General features: G+C 37.2%; 1 protein-coding gene across 6 annotated transcripts; it reads left to right on the forward strand.

Moving 5' to 3' along the window:
- Positions 1–1,724: 1,724 nt before the first annotated feature.
- Positions 1,725–22,932, forward strand: LOC120455198 (active breakpoint cluster region-related protein). Of its 6 annotated transcripts, none has more exons than XM_039641143.2 (15): positions 1,725–1,865; positions 10,581–11,053; positions 14,216–14,796; positions 14,906–15,536; positions 15,694–15,992; positions 16,065–16,191; positions 16,779–16,799; positions 17,371–17,469; positions 19,010–20,014; positions 20,078–20,461; positions 20,530–20,690; positions 20,845–20,984; positions 21,054–21,303; positions 21,365–22,128; positions 22,605–22,932. In XM_039641143.2, the coding sequence occupies exons 2-14, from the start codon at positions 10,736–10,738 to the stop codon at positions 21,552–21,554; spliced, it is 4,206 nt and encodes a 1,401-aa protein (XP_039497077.1). In that variant the 5' UTR covers positions 1,725–1,865; positions 10,581–10,735; the 3' UTR covers positions 21,555–22,128; positions 22,605–22,932. The 6 variants fall into 6 exon arrangements, with proteins under 6 accessions (XP_039497077.1, XP_039497076.1, XP_039497078.1 ...); XM_039641142.1 differs by lacking the exon at positions 1,725–1,865 and adding an exon at positions 8,981–9,136; XM_039641144.1 differs by lacking the exon at positions 1,725–1,865 and adding an exon at positions 8,981–9,136 and having other exon boundaries at positions 15,697–15,992.
- The last annotated feature ends 8 nt before the right edge of the window (positions 22,933–22,940 follow it).

Below are 22,940 nucleotides of genomic sequence, written 5' to 3' on the forward strand. Positions count from 1 at the left end.
CATTGAATGTGCAACATTGAATTTGCAACATTGACTGTGCAACAATAAACTTGTAACATTGAAACATAGGTAACATTCAACGCAAAACATTAAACATATCAAAAGTTATTTTGTATACATTGTAACTTACTTAATTTACATAGTTAATGTAAGTAAACAACATTTCGTCCACCAATACTTATAATTCCCAATCAGTTCTGACTCAATCCTCATGGGATAGGCGCTATGACAGGACATAAATCAGTTGACCGGAAGTTATGATGTGATAGGAAAAGTAGTAGTTTGTGTGTCGGTGTGTGCGATAGTGGTTCCTGAGGCCATATTGGTATCCTGTCCTCATTCTGGATGCAGTGCATCATGGACCTGACCTGGTATGTTCCACACTAGGAGCTAGTTTATTAAATTATGTTTTCATGTTCACGTGCGGCGCTTTGATACGGGCTTACATATTTATTCTCAATACATATTTAATTATAAACGTACATATTATTGATTAATATAAAATTAAAGTTATTCATATATATACATTTTTTGCAAAAACTGCGAAAATTTGGCCAAAAATTATTTTAACAGAGTCGGTTAAAAATTGATTTTGTTGGTTAGAATTGGTAATTAGGAGTACAAAAATGTAATTCTTTTAACTTTCTAACCACTTTTAGCCAAGTTATACCGAAATTACCAATCGTAAATATTGCAATTTTGGCGAAAATCGATTTTCTGTTTTTCTGCGTAAGTAATTATCAGTATTTTGATCACAGCATTCGAAATACTGGTCCAAATATGGAATGTCATACCTCGTTGAATTCGTAATTAAATTTCCAATTGAACTGTGTTTTCAAAAAAAATTAAATTTTTTTCACATTTTATGCAATTTTTTGCAATCACTAACGATGTCGATCTGGTCATTCCCTCTGTCCAAAAACATTAGAATATGAAGTTGCGTAGCGCAGACCATGCGGTTTTTTGCACATCATTTTTTCGTGCTGGCTCCAGGCTCTTTCTGCATTCAAAAGCCAGTGGGATCTCTCTAGAGCCAACCGTGCGCATGCAGCGACATCCGACTTGTGTGTGTGTACATACATATATCCTTATGCATTTTGCACAATGAATTGATGCGGTTGTGTTTACTAATGCAAGCAAGTGCATTATATTTTTAGTTCTTTCCGCTCTCCACTTTGTGCGAGCAGGAGCGAAGCCACCAAAAAATACCTGCACAGTGCAAAACAAATCATGGCTGGATGTGGTCTTTGAAATATAAAAGCTAGCGATTTGAGATAAAGCATAAAGATTCTAGTAGCACATTCGCAGCTCAGAATATTTGAAAATAAAATAGTTCAATTTCTCCCTCGTAATCCCACTAACTGAGTAGTTACACAAAATGTTTCGATTTATTTAAATTTGAATGAACTGCTGCGGTTTGGCAACATTAAACACGCAACATTAAATTTGCAACATTGAATATGCATCATTGAATTTGCAACATTGAATATGCAACATTGAATGTGCAACATTGAATTTGCAACATTGACTGTGCAACAATAAACTTGTAACATTGAAACATAGGTAACATTCAACGCAAAACATTAAACATATCAAAAGTTATTTTGTATACATTGTAACTTACTTAATTTACATAGTTAATGTAAGTAAACAACATTTCGTCCACCAATACTTATAATTCCCAATCAGTTCTGACTCAATCCTCATGGGATAGGCGCTATGACAGGACATAAATCAGTTGACCGGAAGTTATGATGTGATAGGAAAAGTAGTAGTTTGTGTGTCGGTGTGTGCGATAGTGGTTCCTGAGGCCATATTGGTATCCTGTCCTCATTCTGGATGCAGTGCATCATGGACCTGACCTGGTATGTTCCACACTAGGAGCTAGTTTATTAAATTATGTTTTCATGTTCACGTGCGGCGCTTTGATACGGGCTTACATATTTATTCTCAATACATATTTAATTATAAACGTACATATTATTGATTAATATAAAATTAAAGTTATTCATATATATACATTTTTTGCAAAAACTGCGAAAATTTGGCCAAAAATTATTTTAACAGAGTCGGTTAAAAATTGATTTTGTTGGTTAGAATTGGTAATTAGGAGTACAAAAATGTAATTCTTTTAACTTTCTAACCACTTTTAGCCAAGTTATACCGAAATTACCAATCGTAAATATTGCAATTTTGGCGAAAATCGATTTTCTTTTTTTTTCGTAAGTAATTATCAGTATTTTGATCACAGCATTCGAAATGCTGGTCCAAATATGGAATGTCATACCTCGTTGAGTTCGTAATTAAATTTCCAATCGAACTGTGTTTTCAAAAAAATTAAATTTTTTTTCAAATTTTTTTGCAATTTTTGATGATGATTTTTGAATTGTTGCCGAAAATTTTGTTTCTGCGATTATAAATATGAGTATTTTGATCAGAACATTCGAAATATTGGTCCAAATATGGAGTGTCATACCTTGTTGAGTTCGTAATTAAATTTCCAACCGAACTGTCTTTTCAAAAAAAATTAAATTTTTTTCACTTTTTTTTTGCAATTTTTGATGATGTTACCCCTTACAAAAAAATGCGACAATAACTGAATAACTGACATATAACTGAATTATTTAAAACAAGAAATATTATCCAAAGACAATGGTTTAGGTCACGTCATCCATTATTAAAATCAAGATGTGATCATTTAAATTACATCATACGAAAAGAGCTTTTCATTTATAATAATGCAAAATGGAACAATAAACTTCAAAAGCTGGATAAATGCAGCAAACCCTTTTGGAATATAACCAAAGCAATTAAAAAAAGAAAACAAATTGTTCCGTGTCTAAGTAAAGCTGATGAAATATACGCTTCTGGAAAAGAAAAAGCGAATATTCTTGCTGATGTCTTTCAACTGAAGCATAATCTGACACATTCATATTCAAACCAAAATACAATTGACCAAGTCAAAATATCTTTACAATCTATAGCTGAAACCCCAAACAACATCGCAGAAATTTGTAGAGTCACTTATCCAGAGGTTTTTTCAATTGTAAAAGCTCTCCATACTAGAAAATCTCCTGGAATTGATGGAATACCTAATATATCCTTGAAAAACCTTCCTACAAGCGCCATTAATCATATTGTTAACATTGCCAATCACTGTCTTCAGGCAGGCTATTTCCCACGGGATTGGAAGATAGCAAAAATAGTTCCAATTCTCAAACCAGGAAAACCTCCTGATAACCCTGAAAGCTACCGACCAATAAGCCTATTAAGCGGATTGTCCAAGATTCTGGAAAAATTAATTAAATTGAGATTGGTGAAATTTTTGGACATACACAACACACTACCAACGGTACAGTATGGTTTTAGAAATGGTCTAAATACCATACTGCCGACCTTAAAACTAAGAAATTATATTAAAGAAAGTATCCAATCCAAACAATCTGTAGGGCTGGTTACACTTGATATTGAGGCTGCATTTGATACTGTATGGCATGACGGACTGTTGCACAAACTAAAGATGATTGGAACTCCCATATACCTCATTAAAATAGTTCAAAATTTTTTGACACATCGATACTTTAGCGTTAATTTGGACAGTAGTCAATCTGCTAGACGAATTTTAAATGCAGGTGTGCCACAGGGTTCTGTCTTAGGACCTACATTGTTTAATATTTTTACACACGATATTCCACAAGCTACAAACTGTGTACTTTCACTGTTTGCTGACGACGCCGCTGTCTACAGTGCTGGTTTCTCGTACAGCGAGATAAATCAATCCATGCAGAGTTACTTAAATGAATTAGACATATATTACAAAAAATGGAAAATTAAAATTAACCCTAATAAAACGAATGCTATATTTTTTACAAAAAGAAGGAAACCTCGTTATCTTCCTGATAGACAGTTGCGAATACTAGACTCTCCAATACAATGGGTTGACAACATTCGATATTTGGGTATAATTTTTGATAAAAAACTAACATTTAAATACCACATCAACAACACAATTATGAAAGTTAATAAAATTATTTGCACACTGTATCCTCTAATAAATCGTAAATCTAAATTATCAATATCCAATAAGATCATAATTTTTAAAACAATTTTTAATCCAATATTAATGTATGGGTCACCTGTTTGGGGTAGATGTGCTCAAACTCATATCAAAAAACTTCAAATATGCCAAAACAAGCTGTTAAAATTAATAATGAACTTACCTTATTACACAAACACTAAGTACCTACATATAAAAGCAGGTGTACAAAAGTTCAACAAAAAAAAATACAATATTAACAATCTTTGTTTCAAGTCTTAGTTTTTAAGTTAGTTGTAAGTCAATTAAGGTTTTCTTCTCCCTTGTTTTCCTTAATAAATAATTAATATTGTTATACAAAAAACTAAAACAGGTCAACTAGACATAATTAATAAATATTTCAGATGAAAGCCTTAGCTAAACACTGTAAATACCTAATTATACCATTAGCTTTAATGAAATGTACATATATATATAAGGGATAAAGCACAAATAAATAAAAATAATATGGAATGTCATACCTCGTTGAGTTCGTAATTAAATTTCCAATCGAACTGTGTTTTCAAAAAAAAAAAAATTTTTTTCACATTTTTTGCAGTTTCTGATGTGGTTACCCCTTACAAAAAAATGCGACAATTTGGCCTAACATTTTTTTAACAGAGTCGGTCAAAAAGTGATTTGGTTGGTTAGAATTGGTTATTAGGAGTACAAAAATTTAATTATTTTAATTTTTTAATCACTTTTAGCCAAGTTATACCGAAATTACCAATCGTAAATATTGCAATTTGGCGAAAATCGATTTTCTGTTTTTTTGCGTAAATAATTATCAGTATTTTGATCACAGCATTATTAAGCCCGCATCCCGCACCCAGGGGTTGATAAAAAATAATCCGTTTTTTTCGAATAATAATAATAAAAATTATTTTAGAATAATATTTTTAGCATTTAGCACCCCGCACCAAAAACTGTCAGTGTGAAAATTTCTCCTTTGCACTTCCACCAGCTGAGCAACGGGTATCAGATAGTCGAGAAATTTGACTACAGCGTTCTCTCTTGTTTTTTTGTATAGAAAATAATCAGTAATTTCTCGATAGAAATAAAAATAGTTGTCGAAAAGTGGAATGCCATACCTCGTTGCATTCGTAACAAAATTCCCTATCCATCTGTGTTCAAAAAGGGAAGTTATCATTTTTTGCCATTTTTCCCAGATTTTGATACTGTTATCAAAAATGCGGGAATATGTTAAAATTGTATATATTTTTTTTTAATAAAAGTAGTAATGGGGATAGTTAGCTATGTTTATTGGCAGTGCAAAATGTTCTTTATTTTAGCTTTGCCACCGTTTGTGGCCGTGTTATGGGGAAAACGCCGATGGAAATAATCAGGTTTTTGACAACTTATTATTGGTTATATTTTTAATACAAAATATTTCGTATTTTCCGATAGCAATAAAATAGTTGTCCAAAAGTGGAATGGAACAAAATTTCCTATACATCTGTTTTCAAAAAAGGAAGTTATAACTTTTTGCCACTTTTAGCAAATTTTGATGATGGTATCAAAAATGCCAATTAATTGAAAATAAGATTAATTTATTTATGTCTGTCTTCCCTTTACTACCGTTTTGCGTTTGCGGTCATGTAAGAACCTTATGAGATGCAGCCTCTTTTTACGCGACCATTTTCTGCTCCAAAAAAACATTTTAACATTTTTGTCAGCTTTTTCTGCTGATATTAAATTATAAAAATTTTGAAACTCAAATATTTGTAAGCAAACCGGCCAAATTAGTAGCAAAAGAGACATGAATAATCCTTACAGCGACACACCGACGATATACCCTGAAAGGAAAGGAAAGAGACAAGGATTAGTTCTATCTTCTCCACAGATGGCTCTTCTAAAATCTCATTCCTGGCCAACTGGCGCTCTGCCGTCGCCTTTGTCCTGGTATCTCTGTTCTTCCAAAGCTATTCCAGCTGTTTCCGGAAATACCGCCGATGCGCTCTCCTTCCGCGTGATGAAGACCACAGAAATGACGATTCGCAACTGTGCCAACTGATGCCTGCGCGCAGTCCTGCTCGTTGAATAATTGTTACAGAGACATACCAACACTAGACCCTGAAAGAGGAAGATAATTATTAGTATTAATTTCTCCACATTTTTATTAATTTCTTCTCAAATTTCATTCCTGGCCAACTGGCATTATGCTGCTTCTGATGTCCTGGTACCTTTGTTTTCTTTTTTAAAATCCAGCCCTGGCAAACTGGCGCGTTGCCGTCGCTGATGTCCTGATATCTTCGTTTTCCAAAGCGAGTCCAACTGCCTCCGGAATTATCTCAATTCATAATAATAAACCGACACGTGAGTTTATCTTTTTTCTCCAAAACGAGTCCAGCTGTTTCCCAAAATACCACCGATAACTAAACTGTTTTGAATTTTGCCCCTGCTTGCGACGCCTCGACGCCACCGGTAAAGCTTTTCTTAGTCAATCTCCCGCAAACACTCGCCAAGATGCCCCAAGGCGAGAGTGGCGCAAACCTTCTGCACTTATAACAAGATGTCGACGGTCGACAAACCCTGAAAATCCATTCATGACGCGGCCATCCAAAAAAGGCAATTTAAAGCCGCAATTACTAAACAAGGCTAAGAACGTGGCCGCTAAACACTTGGTAAAATGCCAAGGAAAGGAAAACACGCGAAGACCAGGACTCGCCGAATAAATGGACTATTCCCAGACGGGAAAGCCCACTGGCAACTAGCCTAGCTGCCAGAGCTTATTTCAAGCCCAGAGTAATCGCAGAGGACTCCCCCACCGCCATAGATACGCATTCATTTCCACAAGCAAGGTCTTCTGACGACCCCAACACTAATTTAACTAATCGTGTGAAGAAACTTGACATCCTGAGAAACCTTATATCCAAGTGCATCGAGGATGAAAATAAAATAAAACAAGAGAGAACGCTCTTGTCGAGTTTCTCGACTATCTGATACCCGTTACTCAGCTGGTGGAAGTGCAAAGGAGAAATTTCCACACTAACAGTTTTTGGTGCGGGGTGCTAAATGCTAAAAATATTATTCTAAAATAATTTTTATTATTATTATTCGAAAAAAAAACGGATTATTTTTTATCAACCCCGGGGTGCGGGGTGCATATGATTAAATATTAATCTAAAATAATTTGTATTATTATTATTCGAAAAAAACGGATTATTTTTTATCAACCCCGTGGTGAGGGTTGTGGGGTGTGGTGTGCGATGTGCGGGGTGCATATGATTAAATATGATTAAATACATCTAATTAAAATTAATCCAAAACAAGTTGGCAATTATTTGTAAACATAATGGATATAAGTTTTGAATTATAATAAACGATAACGTGACCAAGACTAGCACGAATAATACTACAGGAATTAACGAATACTATCGTTTTTGGGCGTTAGAGTGGGCGTGGTAAAAAGTTTTTTGGCAAAACGATAGAAATTTACAAGACCAAAACAAAAATGAAAAAATATCCAAACATTTTTCAAAAGTGTGTGCGTGTCAGTTTTGGGCGGTTTGTGGGCGTTAGAGTGGGCGTGGCAACACGAATCGACAAACTTGCGCTGCGTCTATGTCTCTGGGGTCTGTATGCTTTCTAGCTTTTGTAGTTCCTGAGATTAAATATTCTAAAATAATTGTTATTATTATTATTCGAAAAAAAACGGAATATTTTTTATCAACCCTGGGGTGCGGGTGAGTGGTGCGGGGTGCGCGGTATGGTGTGCGGGGTGCATATGATTAAATATGATTAAATAATTAAATACATGGTGCAAATACACACAAATAAGATTGTTAATATGATCTTATTGTTATGGGTAAAACGTAAACATCGAACATCGATGGTTGAAAATACCGATGTTTCAGATTTCGTAAAAAAACATCGATGTATCAATACATCGCCGATTTTTCTTCCAGCTCTAGCAGCAAAACAAACAAATGAATTTAGGAACTGCTGGCGGCTGCGAGACCCGACAAGGAGTCTACGCATTCAATGCAGCTGTCCAACAATATCCGGAAGTTTCTTAAAAATATGAGGCCAAAGAAGCGAAATAAATGCGAGGGACGACAGAAGCTCGCATACATAGTTTGCGAAAGGTGTAGAGCGAAAGCAGAACGCTAAGCCAAGTGTGCAAGCGCGAGAGTAGAAAATAGAGTGAGCGCGAGGAAAATGAGCTTAGATAACGAAAGATAATTGCCCAGCTGAGGTGTGGTATTGTTTGTCCAAAGTTGGCAGCAAACAAGCATATGAATTTAGAAGCTACTGGTGGCTGCAAGACTCGGACAAGGAGTCTATGGAGTCAAAGCGGCTGCCCAACAATATCCAGAAGTTTCTAAAAAAAAAGAGGCCAAGGAAGCGAAAATAATGCGACGAACGATAGAAGCTCAATAATCTGCTTCAATTTAAGATAAGACAAGAGTCCATCGTCTTAATGTCAGCTGTTAAAAATCCATATCAAAAACTGTAAAACGTCGAAGTAGAATGTGTGGTCTAAAATTACAAGTAGCGATTTAATTGTAAAACGTAAAATGAAAAACGCAAAATATGGGAAACCGTGTATGAGAACTAATTTATATAAATTACCAATTACATATCTCAATAGAAAGTCTGCTAGACTTGTACTTTGTAGTGTAATTAAATAAGATTCCTTTTTAAATTGGGTACTTAAAAATCATGTATAGTATTCTGGAAACGTCATTCAGTATATAAGCAGCTTGTCTTTCATTGGTATTTGTACAAGCAATTACTTTCAAGATTATTAAAATACAAAAGCTAAAATAAACTAATTATTATTTAACAAATATTTTGTTCATTCAAATTATAAATATTCTGTTTTGGTGTTCATATATGGCTGCTGTTTTAGTATTTTTCATAGCACACATCGATAGAAGCGATAGTGGCTAGTCCACCTCCAATATCCACATACAATCGATAAGCGATATTTTGATGTAAAATCCGCTCGGCTGGAAATCTGGGAATATAATTCTGTATTGTCTACTTGTTAAAGTCTAATCAATGTGAAAGTAAATCGTGCGACTGGTGAATGAAAGCCGTGTTCGAAAATGAAACGTAAGTGGTGACTGGGAAAACAAGAAGTTCTAAACGAAAAGGCAAAGCCGAGTTTTACGCACACCAATGCAAAAACGCGCTTATGCTGTACATATGCAAATGTATTTGTGTGTTCGCTTAAAGTAAATTAAATATAGTTATGTGTACCCAAATTGGTTTTAAGCAAAATTTAATTTTATGTAAAACGGGATAGAAAACAATTGGACAAGTTTGAGTGTGTTAAAGCACAACTTTTTTTAAGTGGAACATGTGTTAATTGCTTTTTTGGTGGCTGCAACGCCCACTGATTTTGTTTCTTGAAAGAGAAAAGACAAAAGAAACAAAGTGTAAGAGGAGTAGGTTAGGAATTACCCACAAAGCAAATACAACAATTATCGAAGGGATCCCCCTCTCTTTTGTGTGCGTGAGTGCATTTTATGTGTGTGTGTGTTACGCTTTAGTTTGAGTTTTAATTAAAAACAAAAACCGAGAAAATCTCCCAAAGTCATTGTGACTGAACTTGCAAACAATAAAATATTCAGGAAAAAACAATTTTGGCATAAAAATAATGGAATCAGAAAAGCAACAGTATTACAAGTGCATTGGCCAATTTGCACAACAAAAAAAATAAAATAAAGAAGCAAGTGCAAGTGCAATAAATTGTTAAAATTGTTTAACAGCGTTGTTTTTATTCTTCCCCAAACTAGGAAGCGGTAACTTCCTTTCCGGATATTAATTTAAATCTCACATTTTTGATTCTCAAACCTATACATTTTTTTAAATTAAAATTGGTTTTTATGTTTAAACATATTTTTTAAGTATATTTCTAAAGGCGGCTAAGAATTTTCCTAACTGTCCTTCCCATGTTAAATACATACGTTTTGGGTTTCATGTTAAATCAAAAGGTTTATGCCTAGAATATTTAAAACTAATAACATCAAACATTTCAATACCAAGAGAACGTTATATTAGAATTCTTTGACTGTCAGATATCCCTTACTCAGATAGTACTATGGATATGGGAATGAATCTTGTATACCCTTTTTGATTTACGAGTATCGGGTACAAAGAATCACAGTTCAGGGTAGGGTTCGACCAATATTATATGCGATACAAACTAAAGCTCTCCTTTCCTTTTTAAAAGAGGATTGCAAATAATTTAAGGTTCATAAAACACATTAAATATTCATAAGAAAGTCAGAGAAATGAACTTATTGTAATGCATTTTCGATACTTGTTTAATACTTAAACCAATATGGGTTGCTTCACACGCGGTTTTCATGGTAGCTTAATTATATTAAATGCTCTAGAATCCAGGATTCCCAACAGACTGAAGTTTTCCACAAATGCCCCTTAAAGGCACACTCATAGAGGTACTCCTCCTGTGGTTGTATGTGCTGCTTATCTGAAAGGATATTTGAGATTTCAATAGACACATTTACGAATCACACACAATTTTTTGCAGGGGATAAAGGCGACAACGCACAACTGGTGCTTGTTGTTACATAAAAGGCAACCCACCCTCTCTGCGTCATCATCTTGAATAATCATCATCATCTTTAGAATTAATAAAGAAAACGGTTAAGATAAAAGCAAGCACCCGAAGAAGCTTGGGCCACCATGAGCGTTTTCGATGACTTCCAACGTCTGTGGATGCAGCGATTTCCACAAAGCTCTCTATCCGATGCCTGGGAACAGGATGTTCGGGCTAGTCTCGAGCGACACAAGGTGCGAATCATTGAGCTAAGCAAGGAGCTTGAGCAGGAGACACTTTATGTGGAGTATCTAGAGCGTCTGCTGTCCGACGTGGAAAGGTATCGCGCTTCTGGCGGTGATCCAAAGGCACTCTTTGAGGCTGCGAGCGGTAGTTGTGCCAGCAGCAGCCGCATCAATGGAGCTCCACCAGAAGAAAACAACACCAACGTAGACGAGGAATTTGTAAGTATATATATATCGACTAAAACTTATTTTATATAATGAAATATTTAAGTACTATTAAATAAAACGAAATACGTTTTAATGAAGATAAAAGCTAGTGCAACCATAAAATCGACACTAAACATTTTAGTCACCAAGAATAATTATTCCTTGGTAGGAAAATATTGGATGTTTAGAGAAAAATGTTTGTAAAACGTGCAAAATGTGATGCAATTTTAGTTCTGCGGCAACTTTTTATTGGTGTATCACTCATTATTATCAGACAACCACAAAAGATTATTATTTTAATACCCGCTACTCGTAGAGTAAATGTGTATACTACATTCTCTGAAAAAGTATGTAACTGGTAGAAGGAAGCTTTTCCGAGCCGATGAAGTATATATATATTCTTCATTGGGATTACTAGCCGTGTCGATCTGGCCATGTCCGCCTGTCCGTCCGTTCGTATGAAAGTCGAGATTTTAGAAACTACAAAAGCCCACTCTAACGCCGATACGTTAGAAAAATATTTTGATTTTTATACCCGTTACTCGTAGAGTAAAAGGGTATACTAGATTCGTTGAAAAGTATGTAACAGGCAGAAGGAAGCGTTTCCGACCATATAAAGTATATATATTCTTGATCAGGATCAATAGCCGAGTCGATCTGGCCATGTCCGTCTGTCCGTCCGTCTGTCCGTCTGTCTGTCCGTATGAACGTCGAGATCCCAGGAACTACAAAAGCTAGAAAGTTGAGATTAAGCATACAGACTTCAGGGACATAGACGCAGCGCAAGTTCATGTTGCCACGCCCACACTTTTGAAAAATGTTTTGATATTTTTTCATTTTTATATTGGTCTTTTAAATTTCTATCGATTTGCCAAAAAACTTTTTGCCACGCCCACCCTAACGCCCACAAATTGCCAAAAACTGACAGTGTTTAAGACTCTCCTTCGCACTTCCACCAGCTGAGTAACGGGTATCAGATAGTCGGGGAACTCGACTATAGCGTTCTCTCTTGTTTTTACTCTGAGTTCTATAACCTCGAGGGGTTTTGATCGTTGAGTAATTAAATCAAAGTTGTCAGACTGATCAGACCCTTTCCTGCAACCTTTGTAGGTACGGTAAAACTTTGATAACGCGAACTGTAGGAAATACTATAAGAAAATATGTGGTCAAATCTAGATTGACCTTAAATGTCGCATTTTTAATTAGTTTAGAAATGACTCCAACTTGTTCTGTGTATAAATTATAACTCTTTTAAACATTAGAGTACAATATTTGATCTGCTTAGTTAGAAAAGTTGCGGTTACGTGTGCTTTGTCCATGGGCTCTACCACTTATAGCACTCGTTTCGATATCTCAAATGGTGGCCCCTTATCTACCCACACCAGCAGTTTTTTTTTACAGAACGCGGGATTGTCGGGTGTGTGCGTTTTATTTTTTTTAAGGTTTTTAGCGTTGGTGCTGGCGTCGCCACAGATATTGTCGTCAGTATAGTTTTGGGGTGAATATCAGTGCCGGGACAAACGGACGGATACGCGTCATTCATAATATACATAAAATATATAAATAACTGTGAATATAGTTAAAGAAAGAGTTCCAATTATATTTGTGTTACAAAAAGCCGCCTGTTGAATAGCCAAAATAAAAAACCAAGGGCAAACAATAAGAACCAATTACGTAAACTATTAATAATTTTTGTACGTTCTTAGAGCTCGGCATTTCGTTTTTCATTTTCGCGCAAGTGTGTGTTTTTTTTTTACGTATTTGCAGTTGATAGAAATCCTATCGCCCAGTCATAGTCACTACGTTAATGTTTACCCCTATATTTCCTTTTACACAGCAAATTTCACTAAATCTGTAAACTCAATTTCTAAGCTACACCAAAGGAATAATAGCTCAACAAAGTGGCGCTGATTTTTAAGCATGGCTTCTTTTAAAGAGAAGTTTAAATTATGGTCCAGAGGGGTGCGTAAAAGTAATTGGTTGAGAACGACATCTCTACTGCCAATAACATATATTCAACATAATAAAATTAAAACACAACAATTTTATTAGTATTATGACAAGTCGAAATCAATAAAATACTTATCGCAACATTCTATAAAACAACGCGTATACACATAGAATCCGTGCCTATGTTATATCTTTAGGTCTCATTTATCTTTAAGTGTATATACAATCTTGTAATCAAAGAGTTGAGCGATAGCAGCAAAAAAGGGAGTTTCCACTTTTATCTCTAACTCTCAACCTTTTTGGCCTTTTAGTTCCACTGGGGCACGCTTTCTTCACTCTCATTTAAGTCAGCACCCACTTGGATGTCGACATCGGTAACCAGAAAGTTTTTGTTTGGACATTTTTCACTTCTTGGCAATTAGCGCCTAGTCTGGCCTCTGCATTCTTCACTTATTAATTTTTTTTGTTCCGTTATCCGTTTGTTTCTGCTGCTCACCCGTGTAGTTTTATACTCGTTACTCGTAAAGTAAAAGATTTTACTATATTCCTTAAAAAATACGTAACAGGTAGAGGAAAGCGTTTCCGACCATATGAAGAGTATACACGCCTACACTTTTGAAAAATGTGTTGTAATTTTGGTAAAACAAATAAGAAAAAGTTACAAATTACAAAATTAAAAAAAGGTTAGTCGTGACAATTTTGGGCGGTTAAGTAGGCGTGGCAAGATATAGCCCACATAAACTGGGCTAGTGATCCTGATCAAGATAGGATATGACCTCTTCTACCAATTAAATACTTTTTAACCAATCCTAATATTTCGTTTTACTTTTTTTTTTAGTTTTTAACCAATCCTAATATTTTGTTTTACTTTATATTGTAAAATAATGTAGTTATAAAAGAGTTTGTGCTATTTTATGGGAATATATTTGTTCACCACCATATTACCACCAGACAGAGGAAACTGCCCAAAATCTAATAATGGAATCCTAATAATGGAATATTCACCTTTAAGAGGAAATAAATATATCTAAACCTACTGTCAATTCTCGCATACTAAAAAACAGACCACCGCATACCTTATTTCTTATTTCTGTATTTATCTTTTCTACGATGCAAATACATTAAGGTTCACTCTCCCTAATTAAGTTAACTAAAATCGGTTATGATTGGTTTAAAGGTTACTAATTCACTGACTTGGTCACTTTCTCTTTTATTTATACACAGAAATCTAGTTTAAATTTGCGCGAATCTTCTTCTTCAACTGGCGCCAAGGACAAGGATCGCCTGTCGCTCAAGCCGGACAACAAATACACAACACACCCAAATGCCGTCATAGGTGGGAATTGTTTAGGATCGGAAGTGGTGAGCGGACCTCTGCCCTCCACCACGACCACGGCGGACGGCAAACGAACAGAAGAGTTAAATTTGAAGCGGGAAGACATAGGCAAGGAAAGTAGTAGTGGGGACACCAATGGAGCCCTCCAGCAGTGCATCACGGAATTGGCGGCATCTATTAAAGCCCAGCCGGATAACGTGGCAGGAGGGCGTTTAGGAAACGATGGCGATACCGACAAGCCGCTGCGCAAATCGACGTCCCAATACGTTACCGTCATTCAGGTCAAAGAGGCCAAAGACAAGGAAGGCGATGATGGAACTACCTCGTCATCGGGGACTAGTGAACCGCAGCAACAACCTACGCCACCATCTACATTTTCTCGATATTCGGAAGCCACCGCTCCACCGCTTTCGCCATCGCTCACTTCGTACGCTGCCCACGTAGAGGCGAAAAAGAAAATGCCACCCAGGTGAGAGAACTAAGTAAAATAAACATATCCTGCCAAGTTAAAAGTAAAATCTTAATTCTTATAATTGCATAGTTTTCCTACTAATGTCACTTTCTTCTTCTTTTGCCAGACCTCCGCCGAAGAACATTCGGCGAGTTGAGCCCCCTACCATTCCCAGCCAGCAGCTGTCGTCTTCACCCAAAAGGGAAACATATCTGATCAACACGATGCCGAGCAGTTCAAGCGGCAATCTCGCCTTCGACAGTATGGGCAATTCGCTGGAGCGGAACATTAAGCCGTCTGATATATTGCGTCAAAAGTCATCTGATAATTTGGATTCCAAGTACTCGGCAAATCGAAAAACCACACCGGAGCTTTCTAAATTTGTGAACGTAAATAATCCGGAATTAATGGAAGAGCTCGGTCGCAAGATGGTAAGCAAGACAGACAGCCTGGAACAGACAAGGAGGAACGACTCCTCGCCTTCTGGCGGTGGTAGCCTAGGACGCACTGCCTCCACGCCCGGGCGATCATTGACTCCTGGAAGAACTGGAGTTGGTGCCTCGCCAACAGGTAGTTTAAGTAAAACCGGAAAGCTGGCAATGGCGGACAGCAGCTCCACTAGCAGCCTGGAAAGGAGATCGCGCACCTGCCTGCAGGCTAGCGATGCGGACAATGGAACGGAATCGCGAGAATCGGGTGCCAACCAGCGTAGTGTAGGGTCCAAGGAGTCTCTGACATCACAAGGCATATCGGAGGTGGTAAGTTAAGATTTTTTAGCAGGTCTTAAGACTTTAAGTAGGCTGTAAGAAATATTTTTTCCAAAGCTATCTCATTTTGGTAACTTACTGTGTGGGACACCACGGAATTGATTTCTCTGTTTATAAGTAATCTTATAATAGCCAGTTTTTTTCCAAGCAGATCAAAAGCTACGAAAGCGTATCTTCGCTTAGTTCGGAAAGTGCAAAGGCGGTTGCAAACCAGCAGTCGGTGCCAGCAGGCGGAGCTTCAGCGGACAATGAGCCGTATTATGATAGCGTACCGCTAGACAACGGCGACGGAGAATACGTGTTTATCAAGCCCGGACGCACCGGATCCTCATCCAGTCGCGATGATTTGTCGACGCCTGGCAGCAGCATGTTACCTTTGGCTAATGTAGCGGATCCCGAATCTCCAGGCAGGACCTCAAACTACGTCAACATCGACTACTTTCTACAGTAAGCTTAAGATTCCGATAAATTTAATCACTCAAATTATTGATCTTTACATTTTGCTTATTCATTTTAAAGGCAAAGCAATGAGACGCGATCCAGTTCGCTAGACAGTGACGGGGAGTACGAGGGTCCGCCCATATTGCGCACGATTTCGCACGACGATCAAACCACAACACAAACTACCCCGGGAGCAATTCGCAAGGTTCGTTGTCAGTTCACTGAAGACCGCCCCTGCTGCAGTCCTCTGTGGTTCGTTATCCGGTTACTTAGTGCCCAAGCAAACTTATTTATTTTTGTCATTTTGTCGTTGTACATAACCACCTACCCTCGATCATAATACATCTACATGCAAGGCATCTAAAAGCTAACAAGTAGTCTTAGGCATTCCAAGCGCCAATAAATTAGAGACCTCGGCTTATAATGCATGTGCCATTTATTGCAACAAACTTTTCAGTGCTCTAAAACGGAGAACTTCAGAACCAAAAAACCCAGATTTTTTTAAATAATTACAATTTTTTTTCGTTTTTTATGATTTTATTCCCATTAAAAACAAAACAGTGTGGCAAAAATCATGAATTATGTATTTCATTAACCAAGGCATTAATGTATGTAAAAGTTCGAAATCAAAAAGGAAAAGTTTATAACTTTAATAAAAGTCCACAAACATTTACTGTCAGCATAAAACGCTACCTTAACGAAATGTATAACCATCAATACTCTAAAAGCTGACTTTTAATACTAACACCGAACTAACGAAGATTATTCGTTTCTGTTTTCTTTCCCCAACAGAACTTAGTTTCGGCGATACTTGTAAGTACCGGATACGGATAATTATCATTCAAAGGTTCTTACATTGACTTCGTAGAATTTAATTTACCAACAGTAGATGCTTTATAATGTGGTATAGTCTATTCATCTTTCCATACGTTTCGGCATATCTGTACATTTTTTTTTTGCTTGTTTCTAACGTATATAATGTCTATGTTTCCCATTTAAGTTCTGCCTTCGCTTGTGCTTAAACTCACGCCCACAATTATTTTTTGCGCACATTCTAGTGATAGATTTTCATATATCATTTCTTCCTGGTTGCTCCCCCGTATTGTCCATTAATCACAGTATTCCTTTCTCTGTCTCATTCATGCCAGTTTGGGCGTGTTCCTACTGTTTACGTAGTCTTACAAAAAGACAATGTTGTACATTTTTGGCTAACTGTATCGGCGCGACGACACTATATAATAAGTTATTTAACATCATTTGTATTTAGTTGTGGAAACGCCTTTGGATTGGAATTAGGAAAATGTTGACCTCATCTACCACGTTTTATATGTACTTAAACCCCTTACAACTACACATCTTATCCAAGTGGTTCGTTTTTTCCTAGGTTTGTGGAAATGCACGCGGTGCTAAAATACGATCCATACTCAGCTCAATTATTCAGAGTGAAACGATCTACGTGGAATGTCTTAACAAAATGATGCAGGTGAGTAATGCAGATCTTATAAATTTTGTTTTGTGGGAAGTTTATAGCTTCCTTATATAGGGTGTTTTTTTTAGAGGTATAGAACTTTAAATTGCAATAAAACAACGATGGATTATTCGATTGACATGAATTTTATTGACATGAAAGATAATCTTGTGGCATTACATTTTAAATATGATTTCTGGCATATGACCGCCACGGCTGGCTCGGATGTAGTCCAATCTGGACGTCCAATTTGCAATGACTTTTTCCAACATTTGGCCGTATATCGGCAATAACACGGCGAATGTTGTCTTCCAAATGGTTTAGCGTTTGTGGCTTATCCGCATAGACCAATGACTTTACATAGCCCCACAAAAAGTAGTCTAGCGGTGTTAAATCACAAGATCTTGGAGGCTTATGAAAAATCGGGAACAACAGCAATCTCGTTTTGGGCCCATTCGACGAATCTACGCCTTGCTTGATGATCGTTTGGTTTCAATTCTTGCACGAGTTGGATTTTGTAAGCACGCATGACGAATTGCCAAACCAAACTGAGAATAAATCACTTGACAGCTGTTAAATCGGTCGCCATCTTGAACAGTAATGCCAACTTAAAGTTCTATACCTCTAAAAAAAACACCCGTTATTTTCTCAAGACATTTTAATTTCATATAAAAATCACGGGATATTATTTGCTATTAAATTGAAAAGTTTTTAACCAAAAAAATTAGTAATGAAAAAAAAACTTCGACAAGCAAAAACATGCCCTTGCAAAAATGATATAATTAAAAACAAACTAGAGTATACCCAATATGAACTAATTAATCAGAAACAACAAAACTATGAATTTTATTCTAATATTATTAATTCACATGGCAGCACTATAATACAGTCGTCCGATTTGTATTAATTTACAACTAAAACAAGAGAGAACGCTGTAGTCGAGTTTCTCGACTATCTGATACCCGTTACTCAGCTGTTGGAAGTGCAGAGGAGAAATTTCCACACTGACAGTTTTTGGTGCGGGGTGCTAAATGCTAAAAATATTCTAAAATAATTATACCCGTTACTCGTAGAGTAAAAGGGTATACTAGATTCGTTAAAAAGTATGTAACAGACAGAAGGAAGCGTTTCCGACCATATAAAGTATATATATTCTTGATCAGGATCAGGATCAGGCAGAAGGAAGCGTTTCCGACCATATAAAGTATATATATTCTTGATCAGGATCAAGATCAGGCAGAAGGAAGCGTTTCCGACCATATAAAGTATATATATTCTTGATCAGGATCAATAGCCGAGTCGATTTGGCCATGTCCGTCTGTCCGTCCGTCATTTCTATCGATTTGCCAAAAACCTTTTGCGGGGTGCGTATGATTAAATACATGTTGATATTGATCAAGACTATAAATACTTCATATGGTTCTCCTTTACTGCTTCGTAAGCTTTTACTTAAATTTATATAACCTCGCAAGGGTATAACAAAGGAGTTACAACGTGATTTATATAAGGTGGTAATATTGCTAATATGAATAATTCCTATTTCTACCAAATACAGTACAAGAAGGCCATCCACGCAACCCTAACAACTTCGCAGCCTGTGATCAGGGAGGAGGAGGAGAACACAATTTTCTTTAAAATCGATGAGCTGCACGATCTGCATACCGCCTTCTTATCTGACTTAAAGACCATTGTGTCTCACGAGGGCGGTGATGTGCTGATCGGTGAGCCGTTTCGTCGTCTGGCGGATATGTTTGACTTATACAGTGCCTTTTTGCACAACTACAAAAATGCTATAGAAACGGTGAAGAAGTGCAGTGCAAATAATCCCCAGTTCAAAAAGATCGTCTCCACCATTGTGCTCAATTTGCAAACGGAGCAATCACTTACTCTCGAGGATCTATTGCACAAACCAGTGGCGAGAGTGCAAATAAATGCGTTGGTCTTCAACGATTTGCTGCGCGAAACCCCAAATGCACATCCGGATCACCAGCCATTAAGGCAGGCACAAAAGATTATTCAGATGTTCCTCAATCAGTTCAATGTGGTCAATCAGCGGCTGCCAATTGAATCAAATCGGAATTTGAGACGCATGGTGCGTAATTCTTTTATTGTGGAACTTGTCGATGGGCATCGCAAGCTGCGGCATCTCTTTCTTTTTAATGATGTCATCGCATGTGCCAAGTACAAGGCATTAGGCCGCGATCGTATCGACTATGAGCTCAAGTGGTTCATTCCGCTAAAGGACGTATCCATTTATGAGGAAGCAGATTCGGCGATCGAGCTTAAGGAATCTAGTCCAGCGAACATTTCGCAAGTTAAACGCAATTTACGTTCCGTTCGAGATCAATTGGCCATGGAGGTGGCTAACAGTGGAAATGGGGGCTTCCGGTCCGGCGAAAAATATCGCCGCAAGCTGGCGGATCTGGAATCACAGCTGGTGCTGGCAACGCCCAATTTGGTGTTCCGCCTGGGAAACAAGGCGAATAATAAAACCATAACCTTCTTTCTTAGCTCGGATTTCGAGAGGACACAGTGGATCGACTCAATCTCATCCCTTAAGGTTAGTTACTGTGACCTACCTCAGCTTAGTAAGGAGATAGTACATACTTACATGTTTATTTAGCAAAAGTGCAACCTGCCTGGGGCAAATACTATTAATTCATTGGAGGTTACCGCCTTCATTGTGGCCATGCAGAAGGGCATGAAAACTGAAATGGGTTCATATCTTATGCGTAACACCAACGATGAGAGTTTGCTGGTTGGAGACCTGTACATGGGTGTCCACGGATTGGAGGGACTGGAGCAGGCGGACGACCTGTACATCTGCGTCGAGGTGGACTCATATGGCCACTATTTCCGCAAGGCCACCACCAAGATGATATGTCGCAGTCAAACGCCGCTTTGGAACGAGAGCTTTATGCTAGAATTAGAGGGCAGCCAGAATGTGCGCATTCTTCTGTATGAGGCCAAGGAGCGGCCACTTCTTAGAGCCAAGCACATACTTAAGGTAGGAGTTTATAGTTTAATTTTGTGATTAAATTCTACATCAATAATAATTCCCTTTTGATTCTATAGTTGAGTCTTAGTTGGCTGACAGAAACGACGCAGCCGAAGTCAATTAAACTTAGTGATACCTTAGAGCTCGGCTGTAGCTTCCGTTTTATTCCAGGCGAGCTCTGCCGCGGCAACACTAAGCCAGGAGCCCTCTTTGGTGCCAAAATGAGTCAAGTATTAAAGTAAATAATAGTTCTATATATTAAAAATAAAAGCACTTCTTTTCGTGAAATGAACCTAGTGAAGATCTTGATTTTAAAATAAATTCGATATACTATTCAACTTTGTGAGCAATTTAAATTATTAATTAATAATTGTTTATTCTGGTTTATTCAGACGTGAGAAACGCGACATTCCGTTCATCATAGGCGCCTGCATTCGGGAAGTAGAGCGGCGTGGGATGCTGGAGGTTGGCTGCTACCGCGTCAGCGGTTCCGCTTCTGATTTGGCGAAGCTTAAGAAGGCCTTTGAATCTGGTAAATTGACGGCTCTGATCGGTAACCATGTCTTATTACTAATTTGTCGTTTTACTTTATATTCTTCAGATGCCTATGAGGCGGAGCAGTTGCTACGCGAGGTGGACATCCATTCGGTCACTGGCATTTTGAAGACTTTTCTAAGAGAGCTCCCCGAGGCCCTATTCACGGATCAGCTATATCCACGATTTTTTGACACATTCAGCGCCTTTAGCAACAACAACGAATCCACACGAATCAACGAGCTTCTCAAAGTTTTTGAGGAGTTGCCACAGGCCAACAAAGCCTCCATCACTTCGATATTAGATCATTTAATAAGGTTAGTTTCTTTTAGCTACATTGATGTCAAAAATATACTTATTTGACATGCCTTATTGTAGAGTCCACGAAAAGGAGGCAGACAACAAGATGTCGTTGCACAATCTGGCAATGGTGTTTGGACCAACCTTGCTTAGGCCGGGCCAAACGCAGGTGAAGCAAAAGGATCCACTGGCAGCCAGCACTGTCGACGTTATGGCTCAGGCAGGAATCCTATACTGCTTTCTTCAGGCACGCATCAAGAAGGATTAGGACTTCGTGAGCCGTTTACACAGTTACATATGGAAATATATATGTATCAAAATTATAGATATTTTTTTTACAAACAAAAGCAGTTATAAGAGCGAAGTTGATGGATAGCCTACGCATACACCACCTCCCAATCTTTCTAACATCCCCTATATTATACAAGAAACCACCAAACTCCCTTGAAGCTACGGAAAAGGCCTTAAAATTCTTTAAACCCCATAACACGCTGTTGCTGCCTACTGTATATACCAGAATCCGAAACTGCAATTATAAACCGAATATGATGAAAGGACGAGAAAAAGGGAAACACCAAGATAAATTCAAGGGCCCAGGGATGACAACATATCAGCTCAATGTCGGGTCACCCACGCACATCGCACACCTGGAACTACCGAGTGTTAAACACTTGTACATCCACTGCGTCTCCGTTCACTAAAAACTAATCCCATGTATTACACATGCTTGCCTAGATCTGTAGGCTGTCTTATTTACATTTGGATGCGACTTCTGCTTACTGCAACAATTGCAAAAAAAAAGGAAAACAGAAAATTGAAAATATTTTCGCTAATTAACATAGGTATACATATACATATAAATATATATATATATTCTACTATTTGTATATATATGTACATATGCGCAGATACTTGTATATGTATATGTATACTTTTAAAACAAATATATAGGTATATATACTAAATATACATGCTTATATATATATATATATACATATGCGCATGTAATTGTATATATATTTATATACTCATATAAAAATATATATACTTATATTTACACTACCACTTATTAATACTTTAATTTACAGAAGTATTGTTAGTGAGTTTTTCCGGCTGATTGATATAAAATATGTCTGCCTAACATTTTTTTTTTATTTAATTAGGTTTTATATAAAAAAAGAACGTAAAATAAAATATAATCTATTTAGATATTGCTATAGAACTTCGACATTATTATTCAGGCAATGTAATTATAATTTAGAGAAGTTTTTTATATCAGTAATTAAAAATTATATCGTGTACTTTATACATTTTCAAGCTGGGCATGGAGACTATTGCGTTTCCTCTTCATCTTGATTTGTCTGCACATTTCCCTCTACATCGATGAAGAAGTTTTTACTGCGTTTCGGCGAAGGGGCTGCCCAGACTCGTGACCAATTCAATCGCCGTCTGTTTGCAAAGCGGCTCCTCGTCCTGGTTGTCTTCATTGGCGCTCCACTGAAGTAGCAATTGAAAGCGTTAAAGGCGCCTTGAAGATGAAGATAACAAAGCCGAACGATACAAATACGAGGGAATACGTAAGGAATGCAGCTCGACAAAGGCTCTCAGAACACGGATTAGAAATAGTATTTAAAAATCCTTAACAGGTATGACC

The sequence above is a fragment of the Drosophila santomea genome, chromosome X, assembly GCF_016746245.2.
Source record: "Drosophila santomea strain STO CAGO 1482 chromosome X, Prin_Dsan_1.1, whole genome shotgun sequence".
Classification (NCBI taxonomy): Eukaryota; Metazoa; Arthropoda; class Insecta; order Diptera; family Drosophilidae; genus Drosophila; species Drosophila santomea.

What these genes read in the sequence shown, in the direction of transcription:
- LOC120455198 (XM_039641143.2), top strand. Translation starts at nt 10,736, where the DNA reads ATGAGCGTTTTCGATGACTTCCAACGTCTGTGGATGCAGCGATTTCCA. An exon ending in CACAAGGCATATCGGAGGTG is followed by an intron (nt 15,537 to 15,693) that starts GTAAGTTAAGAT and finishes TTTTTTTCCAAG; the next exon opens with CAGATCAAAAGCTACGAAAG. An exon ending in ATATTAGATCATTTAATAAG is followed by an intron (nt 21,304 to 21,364) that starts GTTAGTTTCTTT and finishes GCCTTATTGTAG; the next exon opens with AGTCCACGAAAAGGAGGCAG.